General features: G+C 39.6%; 1 protein-coding gene across 8 annotated transcripts in view; it reads right to left on the reverse strand.

Annotated features, from left to right (window-relative positions):
* Positions 1-903: 903 nt before the first annotated feature.
* Positions 904-15,424, reverse strand: part of LOC147633152 (MADS-box transcription factor 23-like) — a 58,865-nt gene continuing 44,344 nt past the window's right edge. Inside the window, exons 3-7 of one of the 8 annotated variants that reach the window (XM_086806177.1) lie at positions 2,009-2,070; positions 1,716-1,815; positions 1,580-1,621; positions 1,424-1,465; positions 904-1,272 (exon numbers count right to left, since the gene is read on the reverse strand). In XM_086806177.1, coding sequence (XP_086662303.1) covers positions 1,108-1,272; positions 1,424-1,465; positions 1,580-1,621; positions 1,716-1,815; positions 2,009-2,070 — 411 coding nt within the window. In that variant the 3' untranslated portion in view covers positions 904-1,107. Of the gene's footprint in view, positions 1,300-1,423; positions 1,466-1,579; positions 1,622-1,715; positions 1,816-2,008; positions 2,071-15,424 lie in introns of all 8 variants that reach the window. The other 7 variants (XM_086806182.1, XM_086806180.1, XM_086806181.1 and 4 more) reach the window with 7 other exon arrangements.

The following is a 15,424-nucleotide window of genomic DNA, read 5'->3' on the forward strand; positions in this document are numbered from 1 at the left end:
TTTTAAAACTACCTTCAAATTTGAAACTTAAGGGTATAAAAACCGGCAGATTTTGAGGGGTTGTAGAACAAAAACCTTCAGAATTTGAAAATTTTCTTTATAAATAATTTCACAATTTTTAGATGAAGGTTTTTTACTTTTTGGGAAAATAGTTTTTTTCGAACACTGGTTCAGTCCCTCTGTCTGGGCAATGCATTGCATACACATTTATTGTAGTTGTGTGAGCTCATCTGAACGAGTGGTGTAACCAAGGAAAATCTAGGTTCGCTACTTTTGGCAAAGTCGGTGACCGTTTGCTATGAGTGAACGTAGTTGCATCCCCGCCAATGTTCTCTACTCACCAACTTCCTAGTGCTTTTTTATGGCAGGCAGCTCTTCCTATAGTTGCTGCCTCCAGCCACAATGCCATGTCTCTACTCAGGCAGCTCTACCAAGGATTTTGCAATATTTGCCTCTCAACTGTCTAGCGTGTCCCTTTAATTACTCTACTGCTGTTAATAATATCAATTTCATTTCAAACGCATCTACGTATCCCCCTAGTTGAGTCGTGTGTGGAAAAGGCGACGACCTCTGCAAGATTAAAAGGCTTTGTAACATAGGGTTTTGGTTTCGCCTAAGAAATCAGGTTGGATTTTCCTGCTTTCACCTGTTGATTTAGGGTTCCTCCTGTCGGGTTTCCGCTGTAAAAGAATTCCAAGAGCTGCCTGCCCAGTTCTGGTTAACAGATCTTTCTCCACTTGAAGTATTTCCTTGACGTAGTTCTTACCGCTTTCGTCTTGAAACCATGCATGTTGTATGTTTCACCAATGTACGCCTTGTGCTAACGTTGGGGGCACCGAGGCAGCTGCAACGCTTACACTACCCACCACCACCATTCTTGAAATCACAAACTTAGATTGATTGGTACAGAAACATATATAGTATGGTGAAATCTGGTCTAACATGAATGCCAAGCGTAATGCTAATTACACACACATGGGTTTGTAAAATACATCCTTGAGAAACATGAGCCCGGACCTTCTTAATTACTGCGTCACCATATCTTTTTTCCAGAAGTTTCTAGGAGTACGGCACGTGCATTATGCGTGCCCATCGCCGATCACGTGCTTATCTAGGAGAGTAACCAAGCTGAAGGGTGGTTTCAGCAACATCCATGCTTGATTCCTGTGACCTTGGGGACGCCGGCTTGCTACTCACCAGGTCTTCAATGTCACTAGGGCCTGTTGCTGTAGATCCACCTGGCGCTTGTTGACATGCATATAACTCGGCCAACTTTGACGACGACGATTATGTCAAAAACTAATTAAACTTCAGTCAACAGGAATCACTACGACTAAGCGAGTTTGGGTGTATATTTGATTAATAACAAGGTAAAATCATCTGTGTATGTGTGTGTGGAGTCGATGTTATGGATTTTGATTACCTTCGATCTTAGTGACTCGTTCTCTGCTAACAGCAAGTTCTCCTGCAGAGAAAAAGCAATCGAAAACCCACATAAACTCTTTATTATGTTTGAAAAATCAAATGAACCCAACATACTGCTTTTAGCCTCCTTAGAAAATTCGCTTGAAACACGTACCTTTGTACGCAAATCTTCGACTTGCTGCATTAGCAATTGTGTCTATCCAGGTTACAAAGCAAATGTTATATCTAGTTTTAGCGTAATAATATCCAATCCATTACTTGTATAATTGAAGTATATTCCCAACAACTACCTTTCTTTCTCTCACTCGAGATATACCAGTTTGAAGTTTGCTTTCAAGTTTTCGCAAGTCCCTAATCTGCAATCTTTCTAGATTCTCACCTGAAATACTTCTGTAAAAACCAAAATAAAAGAGACAAAATTTAAGATATTGAAGAGACAATATTTACTTCAATTTCACTCAGTGTGTGACAGTATTCACAGTGTACACCTACTTCAAATCCTTGGATACTACACAAGCTACTATGGAATGCGTACCAACATTTGAGGCCATACTTCGCATAAATGCAGGAAAGATGTTTTTACCTGTGCATTTCTTCTAGGAACTCTAGTTGGTTCTTCATTCGGGTAGCCTCATGTCTCCAATACTAACAACACAACATTATTAATTAGTTGTCTTACCTCTTAACGTAGCACCATGAATGGCCTTCCAAATGTAAGTGTGAAAAGAAAAAAAAAATCTCATTCCGAGAAATGCTTTTTCTCGGTAGGGATGAGAATCTACCCCAAAAAAAGACATTCAAAAAAACCTTCTCTTCAATGACATGAACCTTCACACGTACTAATACTTTTTTTAAGACACCACAAGCATAGTCAAAACTATGTGCAGTTAGACCTTACTAGTATGAGGACCTCCATCTGATTCTCCCATGCTCTAGCCACTCCACCACCACCTGTGGCTTCTACTAAAATTCATGTCTAGAATTTTATTCTACTATCATGAGGTCTGCACATTGCCAGTCAAGGTTCGAAAATGTGATTGTTGAAAACCAAGGCCATAGGGGGTGTAACTTTCTCTAGGTGGGTGCCAACCTCAGCCCCCCAAATATATCATTAGATGAGGAGATCACTCATCCAAGAGCTTTAAAACCCAATGAGATGTTCAGGCTTTTCCTATTTGAACCTTTTTTTCTTGTTCTTTTGTCATACGGCATCCTCCTTTGAGTTACTCAAAAGATGAAGTGAGATGGAGAAACCTCACATTCAAGCATATATTCATTTTCATTGGATCAAGAAAGATTATCAAGAGAATATTTAGATGCTTGAAATTCAAACGATATTCTTATTCTTTAAAAATCATATGTTTTTGCATGCTATCTAAATTATTTATGAAGTGTTGTTTTTACTTTTCTCGAGTTCATAGTTTTCATAAACCTCAGAGTTTTGAAAGACAATAAACTTATCATCAAGAAAGTGTGAAGTTTAGGGTGGCCTTGAGATGTGAGACCTAAAAAGGAAACCAGGGAAAGAGCTTAGTGAGGCCATACATAGTAGGGCCCTACCCAATAAGAAGCACCACAAGATTGGGCCTTTAATTTTATATCATCTTTAACCTAAGTAATGTTAGGGACACATACTTTTAAAATGGTATGCTAATTATCTAGGTTAAAGGGAAAATTATTTCTATACTTTTTATGAGGCAACGAGATCTTTTGTTATTGCTTGATCCTAACATGTTGGTGTGTTCAATGATGATGTGTCTACACTTCTTGTAAGCAACTATTCTAGCTAGCTAGTTTCACCCTCTTTGTTGTGAACTCTTGGTGAGTTGGTTTGTCACTTCTTATAAGTAGCAACAACCCTTCCAACTAGATAGTTTCACCTCTATGCTTAGTTTTCTGGGAGACGCGTACCGCAACAGAGGTATGTAAAAACCGGTACGAAATGGGACATGCATATGATATGAGATCGGGGACATTTTTTTTCCATGACAGTTTTGCCGCTGCATTTCGTAGTGTTTCGTTTTGTTTCGTACTTGGCCGGTAAGATACGATAAAAAAGACTTTTTTTGTGGTTTTTCTTTGCATTCGCTCTATGTTGCCATGTTGTTTTTGCCATCTGTTGCCTAGTGTGTTCCGCCAAGGCAACAAGGCAACCTACTTGGACCCTGTCTCTCTCTCTTTCCTCTCTCTCTCTCTCTCTCTCTCTCTCTCTCTCAAGTTCTCTAGGGCCTACTACCTAGGCTCTCCCCCTCTCTCTCAATGTCTCTATGTCTACTACCTAGCCCCTCTCTCTCTCTCTCTCTCTCTCTCTCTCTCAAGCTCTCTAGGGCCTACTACCTAGGCTCTCCCTCCCTCTCCTTCCCCCCACTCTCAAGCTCTCTATATCTACTTTCTAGGCTCTCTCTCTCTCTCTCTCTCTCTCTCTCTCTCTCTCTCTCTTCTCAAGCTCTCTCTCTCTCTCTCTCTCTCTCTCTCTCTCTCTCTCTCTTTAGCAATGAGTTCTCGATGCCACAAGAAAGGAAAAACATGGGGCTTTTGCCTTATATACCACCACGGGCGAGAAACCTTCCGCTAATTCCGGGTCATGGAAATGGACGAGGGCAATGTTCTTAGTAATGGAAGTTTTGGGTTGGCCAGTGATGATGTATCTCTAGTGAGGGCATTCCTTCCCCTAGTGATTCCTCTAAGGAGGAGGAGTCACAGGACTAGAGTCTAGCCTAGACATTTTTGTACTTAGTATTGTGATTGTTCACTACACACTTTATTGTATTTACTATTGCAAGCCACAGGCCACGGCTCTTACTTACGGCATGCTGCACGCATATGTTCACCATTCATGTCTCTTTTTAACTTGTAGTTTATGACAACTTCTCTAGACTTTGCATCTGCAAATTTGTAAAAATATCTATTTTTCAAGTGTTTTTTAAAGTGGACCATATCTTAATCGAACTTATTTTTCAAAATTTAAAAGTCCCATACTACCGGTACCATTTTTACGTACATTTGTTTCGTACCTGACAACTTCTCTAGACTTTGCATCTGCAAATTTGTAAAAATATCTATTTTTCAAGTGTTTTTTAAAGTGGACCATATCTTAATCGAACTTATTTTTCAAAATTTAAAAGTCCCATACTACCGGTACCATTTTTACGTACATTTGTTTCGTACCTGACAACTATGCCTCTATGTGAGTTCATTCAACTCTCTTAGTGAGCTAGGTCAACCCTTTCTTATAAGTAGCAATAGCCCTTTCGGCTAGCTAGTTTTGCCCTCTATGTGAGCTCACTCAATCCTCTTAGTGAGCTAGGTTATCCCTTCATCCCTTGCAAGCCTAGCACAATTTTAAATTTTGAGATAATGGGTTCTACACCACTCATAATGACACCATCTATGACCAACCATGCAAGATTTCCCATTAGTTTCATGCCCTCAGTTTTACAACCATGGCAACTATAGTTACAACAGTCCCTATAACAATGGCTCCAAGCCTAGTTAACACATCCACCTCATTTACTAAGGTTGCAGAAGAAAGAACCTTCACCCAAGATCCTCGACTCCTTGCATCTTCCTCTAATTTGCGTACATCCTATGGAAAGTGGAGGATTTCTTGAAAATTGTTCAGACACCACCAATTATTCAACCCCATTGCAATACTGCTAAACTTGTCAAGAAGAGACTGATCCATCCCACAAGGATGTTGATAAACAAGCTATTTTGCATGAGGATGATCTAAATTGGATACATATGGCCACAATCAATAATTGGGGAACCAAAGGATCTACATGGGTTACACCTAACAGTGAGAATGCTCTACATGAGGATGATCTAAATTGGATACATATGGCCACAATCCCTTACACCAAAGGGGAACACAAGTTAGTGTTTGATAATGCCAATTGTAACCCCACAAGTGAGACTGGAGAAGCCTTTGAGAGAGACGAGCCTCCAAAGGTCAAGAAAGTAGACCGGGCTGAACCAAGAGAAGATCCTAAACCTGTCTACATAGCCAAGGACTTCAAAAAGACCAAGGAGTCTATACTTGTAGCTCTCCTCAAGGATTATAGGGATTTCTTTGCATAAACATACCATGATATGAAGGGAGTTCCTATAGAGGTGATACAACACACCATCCCCATGGTACCCATGCTAAACCAATCCAACAGTGACCCTATCCAATGAATCCCCATGGTACCCATGCTAAACCAATCCAACAGTGACCCTATCCAATGAATCCCAAATATGCAAGCATTATTAAGAAAGAGATTGATAAACTCATTGAGTTTGGATTCATCTATGAGATTGAATACTCAGAATGGGTCTCACCTATTGTGGTTATGCCCAAAAAGAATGGAAAACTTAGAGTGTGTGTTGATCTCAAGAAAGGCCACGCGTAGAGATCATTACCCCTTGCCATATTTAGAATATGTACTTGAATGCATTACAAACAAGAAGGCTTATAGCTTTTAGGAGAGATATTCACGCTATAATAAAATTTTGATTACACCTGAGGACCAAACCAAAATAACTTTTGTCACTGAGCATGGTGTGTATGCTTACAAAGTTATGCCATTCGGTCTAACCAACACACCAACCACATTCCAAAGACTTATGAATATTGTTTTTTAAGGACTTCTTGAGAAAGTTTCTCAAAGGTACCTAACAAGGATGTTTGAAAGGTGTTGATTTTATTGCATATACTTAAATCCTTGTAAATACCAATTTTGGGTGAAACACAGAGTTATTCTTGGATATATAGTGTCCAAAGATAGGATTTTCATTGATGAGAGTAAAATCAAGGTCATCTTGGAATTACTCCCATCAACTAACTATAAGGGAGTCCAGAGATTCATGGTCCATGTTGGCTCTACTACCATCAATTTATTCCTTTCTATGCAAAAATAACTCATCTTTTGTACAAGATATTGATTGTATTTATATGGACCGAGGAGTGTCAACATGCTTATGATGCATTGAAGTAATCCTTGGCCAGTGCTCCAATCTTGCAAACACCTAATTGGGACCTCATCTTTCATGTACACATTGATGCCTCTAATTTTGCAATTGGATACATCCTAACATAGCTAGGGGAATACAAATTGGACTATCCTATTAGTTTTGCAAGTCAAAAAATAGATGAGAAGGAAATAAATTACACCACCACTAAGAATTAGAAATGGTTTATGCTCTAAAGAAATTCTAGCACTACCTTCTTGCTAACGTTTGTTTTCTATGTTGATCATGAAGCCTTCTTGAATCTTGGTAAACAAACAATGTTCCATGGAAATAATTCTTCTCGAGTTTAGTTTTACAATAGTTGTGAGACCTGGAAAAAACATGTCATGGCGGATTATCTGTCTCACATACCTAATGATGAAGCACCGATTAGAGTTGATAACGAGTTATTGGATGCTACACAATTCAAGATTGAGGCTATTCTAGAATGGAGTGAGAGAATCATTAACTTTCAAGTTAATGGTTTTCGAGAGGAAAAAAAGGTAAAGAAAGATCTAGCCCTGAAGTTCCTTAAAGAAGCAAAACCTTACCAATTAATTGCTAGAACTCTTTATAGACATGGTGAGGATAACTTAAGATGCTACTCGAGGGATGATAAATACATAGACATCATCAAGAAAGCACACCAAGGAGTAGTTGGTGGACACTTCACATGCAATATTATGATGACAAGACAAATACTCTAATCTAGGTATTGGTGGCCCACACTCTTCAAAGATTGTACACTATTTGTGAAAGAATGTGACGAGTGCCAATGTTGTGCAAAGCCACAAAAGAAGGACATGATGCCACTACATCCTCTAAGAGTCAACCAACCTTTGGATTACTATAGCATAGTTATAGTACTAGTTCATATAATTGGGTTCACACTATGCACTGACATTTTTATGTTACAGTAGGAGAGTAATTTCTCTTATAGTATATACTCTTATCTTGTTAGTTTATGGTTGTAGAGAAGAGAAAATGATAGAAGAAAATTAAATTATCCATCTTTCTCTTGTGTCTCTATCTTGAGTATGCGTGTGTTTACTTACAAGGAACTCAAGCTCTCCCTGTCCCCTGCATTCTCTTTATGGTATCAAAGGCTTGGTTTATGTGAGAGCTAAGGAGAAAAGCGAGAGGTAAGGACAAGGCAAGAAAGGATGCTGTACACGTAACTCACATGTAAGGGTATTTCTATCTCTTTCTCTCTTTGATTTTAGAGCAATACCTTTGGTAGCTACTAGAGATACATGTAGATAGGGAAGTCAGTGTCTTAGATTGAGGTATTATCCTTGGTAAATAAAAAAAATCCTATTGCGTGCAATTAACTTTGTTCTTCTCGATGCAATTCGGACACGTTTTGGATCCCATTTTGGCTTTGCAAGTATTTTTATTAAGTGTTGATTTTGACTATATATGCTCGATTTTTGGTTCGGTGTAAAGTTGCCAACAGAGATATAGCTAAAAACAATATATGTAGAGAATCTAAGATTTACAAGTGTTGATGAATGTATGTGTATGTGACTAGTTCACACACAATCACATTATAACAGGTTTCCAATACCTCAGTGAGTGACTGTGAGAGTTTATAGGTTACTAAAAGTGAAGAAATTGTTAAAAAGTGCTTAGTTACTACAAGTAAAGATGTTTGATAGCTTGTCATAGATTGTGAGTGAGAAGCTAGACAGTAATAATTTCCAAGCATGGAAATTTAGGATGATCAATTTCCTTATGGAAAATGTATATTGAAAGGTCTCATCATAGATGGTAAAAAGCAGCTAAAGATTGGTAAGAAAATCCCACCTCTTCAGTAAGTCAGGCATATAAAGCATGGCATGAAAGACCTAAAAAGGTGGTGTATTGCTTGTCTATCAGGGTGATAGATTCTATGATTGTGCATATATAGCAAAAATGCCTAAGGATTCTTGGAACACCTTGGTGAAGATGTAGCTAAAAAAAGAGCTGCATAATGTTACAGGAGGGAAGGTATGAATAGATGATTACTTGGTGAAGGTTAGCAGGCTTTTAGATGCCCTTGCTTCTATTGGATCACTATCAGATGATGATGATATGGTGTGGTAGAGTGACCTTGAATGGTCCTGGTAAGGAATACAAACAAATTCATACCGTCTTGTTAAAGTTTGAGAAAACCTTTTTTATTTTTAGAAATTGATTGCTCTCCTAATCCGTGAGGAGATGAATATTGGGAGAGTTTCATCCTCTAGAAAATCACATGAGAAGACGTACTCAGATACAAATAGAGATAGAGGTAGATCATTATCTAGGTTCCAAGGTGCAAGACATTATGAAATAAAAAGCATGGGTACTAATAACAATAGGAATCTGATGTACAAATAAGTGAAAGATGCCGCTCTAGAGGAGTCAAAGAAATCCAAAGAGGAACCAAGATGATTGGCAAAGAAATAAAAATGTAAATAACATAAAGTGATAAACCAGGACACATGAAAAAGCACTCCAAGGAAACTATGCATCATCAAGTAAGTAGGTGATGAAATAAGTCAACATGATGTAGCATATGCTCAATTTCATGACAAGGAGATTTGTCAAGATCTAGAGATGTTTGGTATGTGCAGTTTAATATGTCTGGCACAACATGAATCATGGTGGTGAGTGGTTTAGAGATGCATAAAATGAAAAAATCAAGTTATTTAAAATAAGTGATGACATTACACATCTCGTTGCACATGTGGTTTAAGTACCATTATCTATGCATGATGGCAAAATGAATTACTTGGTAGATGTACTTCTCATGTTTCAAATATTACAAAGAATCTAGTTTCAATTAGACAGATGATTGAGCACGGTCTAAGGTTTAATCCTCAAAAGATGTTTTGTGAAAGAATACAAAAGTCATTGCCGCTTGGTTAAAAAGGATAACAAAAATGTCAAGATGTTTACTTTTGATATTAATATGCTTACGGTGAAGGTAGTCATGTTTCCACATGGGACATGTGTCATTTCAAATGTTGATGTGTATGACACAAGCATATTGGTCATATAAATATACAATGATAGGGTTGAAGTCTATACAAGCTCACAATATTATTACAATTTTGTGGAAACTCAAGGTTGATGGTATGCATGAAGTATGTGAAGATGCCAGCTTGGTATAAGTAGGCAAAACATGCATTCCCACATGAAAAGTACACTAGTACAAAGCTATTGGATGTTATACATTCTGAAGTATGGAAACCAACCAAGAAGGCTATTATACCAATTATGCAAGTTGCACATTAGAAAAGTGTGGGTTTATTTTATGAACAAGAAGAGTGAAATGTTTGCTCACTTTCGGAGATTTAAAGCCTTGGTTGAGAAAGTAAATGGTATGCAAATCCAATGCCTAAGATTGGATGGTAGGAAAGAGTATTTTCCAATGAGCTAAGTGATTTCTTGAGAATCAAGGAATCAAGAGACTACTTAAATATTAAGGAATCAAGGAATCAAGAGACTACTTAAATATGCAAGTGCACTTCACAAGGCAAAACGAAAAAATACGCACATTACAGAAGTGGCTTGAACCTTGATGTCTGAAAAGAATATGCTCGATTATTTTTAGGTTAAAGCAATAGCACAAAAATTGTTATCTACATTATGAACATGATATAAAACCAAATGTGTCTATTAAAAATGTTTAGATATATTACATATGTGCATTTTCTCGATGAAGTGAAAATAAAGTTGGATCCAACGATAGAGTTCTGCATGTTCATTTTTTATTCTTTGGAGTAGACAAATTATGGATGTTATAACCTTACCACTCATGAGATGCAAGTAAGCAAAGATGTTGTCTTTGATGAGATGAGTAGTTGGTATGCACCACTAAAGGAAATTAAAGACACAAACATAAGAGATAATGATGCTACCCCACATATAGAGCAGCAATCTCATAGGTGCTTAGTGGACCTAGAGAATCCTCTAGCAATGGATTCAATATTAGTCCATGTTCTAGAAGGTTGAGGATAGCTGTAGATAGACATGTATCATGCCGAGGAGGGGAAAAAAAAGATAGATCAACCTTTTATGCCTGATGTGTTAACAAGTCACGTATATATAGATGGTGACTCTAGTGGCTTCGAGTAAAGCCTTGGTGACAAGATTGGCATTCCATCAATGATTACTCCTAGGGTAAGGAGAATTGAAACTAGTTTGAGGATACTTATCATTGCTTAGGGTACACGAAAGCCTAGAGGGTTAGATACTCTACTCACATGTTGAGATATGATGGATATACAACCCATCATTATGCTACATGATTAAAGCAGTACAAGAGTAACTAGATCCTACTTGTTTTGAGCAAGAATTTTTTGAAAATAAAAAGAAAAGTTACCATGGATAAGGACATGGTAACATTGGATGTAAATGTAACATGCAAGTTAGTGCATTTTCTTAAATAAAAGGTCAAGCATAACTTGGATGGATCAATGAGTAGGATAAAGAGAAGATTTGTTGCCAAGGGTCAGTGTGCACAGACCTATGGCATTGACTATGAGGAAACATTCAACCCAATTGCAAGAATGACAACCATGTGAGTGTTGGAATTAGGGTTGCAGGAATGCACACACAACTTCAAGAAGATGAGGAAGCTTGAGCACAACACTGTAGTGTATTATGAGTGCCAAAAATGAAAGATTAACAAGCCCTAGAAGATAATGGGCGTATATACAATGCACGGGGGAAAAAACCTCCTAGTGAGGGAAAAAGTGCCCCGGCGGTCCTAAGTGTGTTCACACACATCACTACTATAATATGGTAACAAATCCCCCCTGATACCATTTGTTACCATATTATAGTAGTGATGTGTGTGAACACACTTAGGACCGCCGGGGCACTTTTTCCCTCACTAGGAGGTTTTTTCCCCCGTGCATTGTATATACGCCCATTATCTTCTAGGGCTTGTTAATCTTTCATTTTTGGCACTCATAATACACTACAGTGTTGTGCTCAAGCTTCCTCATCTTCTTGAAGTTGTGTGTGCATTCCTGCAACCCTAATTCCAACAATTGGTATCAGAGCAGGCTTCCTCCTCCCGGGCAGCATCACCGGCACCTGCCGCTTCATCTCCTCCGATTGCAACGAGGTTTCACGAGCGTCTGCAGGTTAGTATATGCCGTGGGAGAGCCCGTAGGGCTTGGTCATTTCAGAATTTTGATCTGAAGTCATTTCGCCCTCCGTTTTTGCATTCCAAGTACTGCGCAGGCAAAATCGTCCTACTGTGCAGATTTTCTGTCAAGATTAAAATCTGCAGGACAGGTGCCCATTCGTCTGTTTTGGGCTGTGCTGCATAGCACAGGTCGATTTTATACAGGTTTACCTCTTACAGACAGCATTTACATCTAGTAGTACAGTCATTGGCCATGGCTGACAACAATGATGTATTCCGCATGTTGGCTGCTGAGGATAAGTTGGATGGCACCAACTATCCATTGTGGGCATATATGATGCGACATGTATTGGTAGCAAAGGGGTTATGGAACATTGTGCAGGGTATTGATGCACGTCCTATTGTGGCTGGGAATGCTGCAAACACATCAGAAACAGGTACTGTAGATGATGGTGCAGGCACAAGTGCTGTAGCAGCTGTTCGAGAACCACCACTTTCAGCAGAGCAGATTCGTTGGGATGGTAGAGATGCGCAGGCTCATGCCTTGATTGCGCTGTCTGTCAAACGTACCATTATCCCACATATTCGCTCCTGCAGGACTTCTAAGGATGCTTGGGATGTACTTGCCACATTGTATCAGGCAAGAAATGAGGCTCGTGTTGCTTATCTCCGAAAACAGTTGGAGAATGAGCATATGAACGAAGGTGATTCTATGGATAGCTTTTTGACAAAGATCAAGGATTTCAAAGAGCAGCTCATTTCTGCAGATGAAATCCTGTCAGACAGTTCACTTGTGCAGACTGTTTTGGATGGTCTACCAGATTCTTATCAGGGTTTTGCTTCCACTCTTCGCTTGATGATGAAAGGCAATCCCAATGCCTTATCATTTGAGGAGTTAGTTTCTGTTTTGCTGCAAGAAGATCAGTCAAGGCAAAACAGGAATAATATGCGTGTCGCAGATCAAGCTTTCGGTGCTAGTCAGAGAAGCGGGAAAGGTAAAGCTGGCTTTTCTTCTAGTAAGCAGAAATCTGCAAATGCTGCGCAACCAAAGAAGGAAGACAAAGATGAGAAGAAGGGTGACAAACAGAAGACATTTTGCAAGTACTGTAAGGGAAATGATCATGTCATCAAAGCGTGTCCTAAGCTGGCTGCGAAAGAGGCTAAGAAGAAAGAGGCTGGTATGGCTGTTGCAGATGCCTCTCCTTCTAACAATGAATCTGCTAATGTTGTGCTAGATACAGAATGGGCATTCAATGCGCAGTGCAGTTATGACCCATCTTTGCATGACACATGTATGTCTGCAGTAGATTCAGATGTATGGTACTTTGACAGTGGTGCCACTAAGCATATCACCTCGCAGCGCAGTTTATTCACTTTCCTTGAGTCTGCTCCCACAGGGAATACTGTCACTTGTGCCAATAACTCCTCTTATCCCGTTAAAGGAGTTGGACAGATTGTGCTGAATGTTGCAAATGGCAACACCTTTACACTTTTTGATGCATTGTATGTGCCAGGGATCAAAAAGAATCTGCTGTCAGTCTCCGCATTTGCCAAAACAGGTTTGGTTGTAAAATTTGTGGATGACAGATGTACTGTTCATGATCTCTCTTGTGGTGACATCATTGTAGCATCTGGTTCACTATGTCGAGGGCTGTATAAGCTCAATATGGATGGCAAATGTGTAGAGGATTCAGCATGTGCTATTATGGATACGCAGGCTATTTCAGATGCAAAACTGTGGCATGCACGTTTTGGTCATCTGAATTTTGCAAGTTTGCTGCGCCTGCAGAAATCTGAAATGGTGTCTTCTTTGCCTAAGCTTGAGGCACCTGTCAAGCATGTTTGTGAGGGCTGCATATTGGGTAAAATGCAGCGTGCTTCCTTTCCCAAAGATGGATCAGTGAGAGCTGAACGCAGATTGCAGCTTGTTCACAGTGATGTTTGTGGTCCCATGCAAACTCCATCATTTGGAAACTACCTTTACTTCGTGACTTTCATTGATGATTTTACCAGGCATGCATGGGTATATCCTTTGAAGGCAAAGTCCGAAGTGTTTTTGTGCTTCAAACAGTTTTTGGTTATGGCTGAAAATGTGTCAGAAAGTAAGATGGGCACCCTCCGTTCAGATCGAGGGGGGGAGTATATGTCTTCAGAATTTAATGCATTTCTGGCTGAGCGTGGGATAAAACACCAATGTACAGTGCCGTATACACCACAGCAAAATGGTGTGGCTGAGAGAAAAAACAGGTCTCTCATGGAAATGGCAAGATGTATGGTTAAGAGTCAAAGTCTACCACATGGTTTTTGGCTTGAGGCTGTCATGTGTGCCACTTATGTACTAAACAGGTGTCCCACCAAAGCATTACAGGTTGTCACTCCATATGAGGCATGGCATGGCCGCAAGCCATCTGTTGGCCATTTACGTGTTTTTGGTTGCCTGGCATATGCATTAGTGCCTGTGCAACATCGCAGAAAATTGGATGACAAAGCTGTCAAATGTATTTTTGTTGGATATAGTGCTGAGAGCAAAGGCTATCGTTTGTATCATCCACAGACAAAGCGCATTTTGGTTAGCCGTGATGTTGTATTTGTGGAAGATGCAGTTCAGCCCTTGGTTTCATGTACTAAGGAGACAGATATCAGCTCACGTGATGTCTATGATACATTGTTGCCTCTTTTCAGTGGTGCACAGTCAAGTGCAATACCTCATGAGGCAGTTTTTCAGCCTATGCAGGTTTTAAATGATGGTACAGATCAGCCTATATCTGATGCAGATGTGCATGATGCACTTGAGGATGAGAGACAAGAGATTGAGGGCTCTAGGAATATGCCTAGATGGCTGGTGCAGACTTTGCGTGACAGCAAGTTGGATGCCCCTTTGTCTAGTCGCACTCGTTCTGGCTCTCATGGTGCCTCTTATGCGTCAGATTGTTATGCATTGGCTGTTTCTAGTATGTGCGATGAAAGTGAGCCTGTTTCATTTGATGAGGCACAAAGTTCAGAAAATTGGATGGCTGCTATGCAAGCAGAATACGATGCTATTATGAAGAATGGTACATGGTCTTTATGTGACTTGCCCCCTGGCAAGAAGGCCATTGGCACTAAGTGGGTATACAAATTGAAGCGTAAGCCTGATGGCACAGTGGATCGCCATAAGGCTAGGCTTGTTGCAAAAGGTTATGCTCAAGAGAAGGGCATTGATTTTGATGAGACTTTTGCTCCCACATGTCGTATGACCACTGTTCGTAGCATCTGTGCATTAGCAGCTCATAATGGTTGGAATGTACATCAGCTGGACATAAAGACTGCGTTCTTAAATGGAGATTTGCATGAGGAGGTGTATGTATCGCAGCCTCGTGGTTTTCTTCAAAGAGGGCAGGAAAACAAAGTGTGCAGGTTAAAAAAGGCTTTATATGGTTTAAAGCAAGCTCCACGAGCTTGGTATGAAAAAATACATGCATATTTGACTGCACATGGGTTTCAGAATAGTCCAACAGAAAGCACTTTGTATGCTAAACGTGTGGATGGTGTACATCTAATCATTGCTCTCTATGTCGATGACATGCTGCTCACAGGACCAAATGAGAGTCATATTGCTGATTTTAAGGCTGATTTGAATGCCTCTTTTGAGATGTCAGATTTGGGGCATTTGCATCATTATTTGGGGATACAATTTAAGCAGTGTGATGGAGGTATTGCTTTGTGTCAGACAAAGTATATTGAAACATTGTTGCGGAGATTTGGCCTTGAAGACTGCAAGCCTATTGCTACTCCAATGGAGACAGGTTTGAAGTTGAGTCTTCATGACGCTGGAGATCACTTTGATGTCACACTCTATCAGACAGCTGTTGGTTGCCTCATTTATGTATGCATTACGAGGCC

Source organism: Cibotium barometz, chromosome 12, assembly GCF_041138505.1.
Source record: "Cibotium barometz isolate CiBa-2024 chromosome 12, ASM4113850v1, whole genome shotgun sequence".
NCBI classification, from domain to species: domain Eukaryota; kingdom Viridiplantae; phylum Streptophyta; class Polypodiopsida; order Cyatheales; family Cibotiaceae; genus Cibotium; species Cibotium barometz.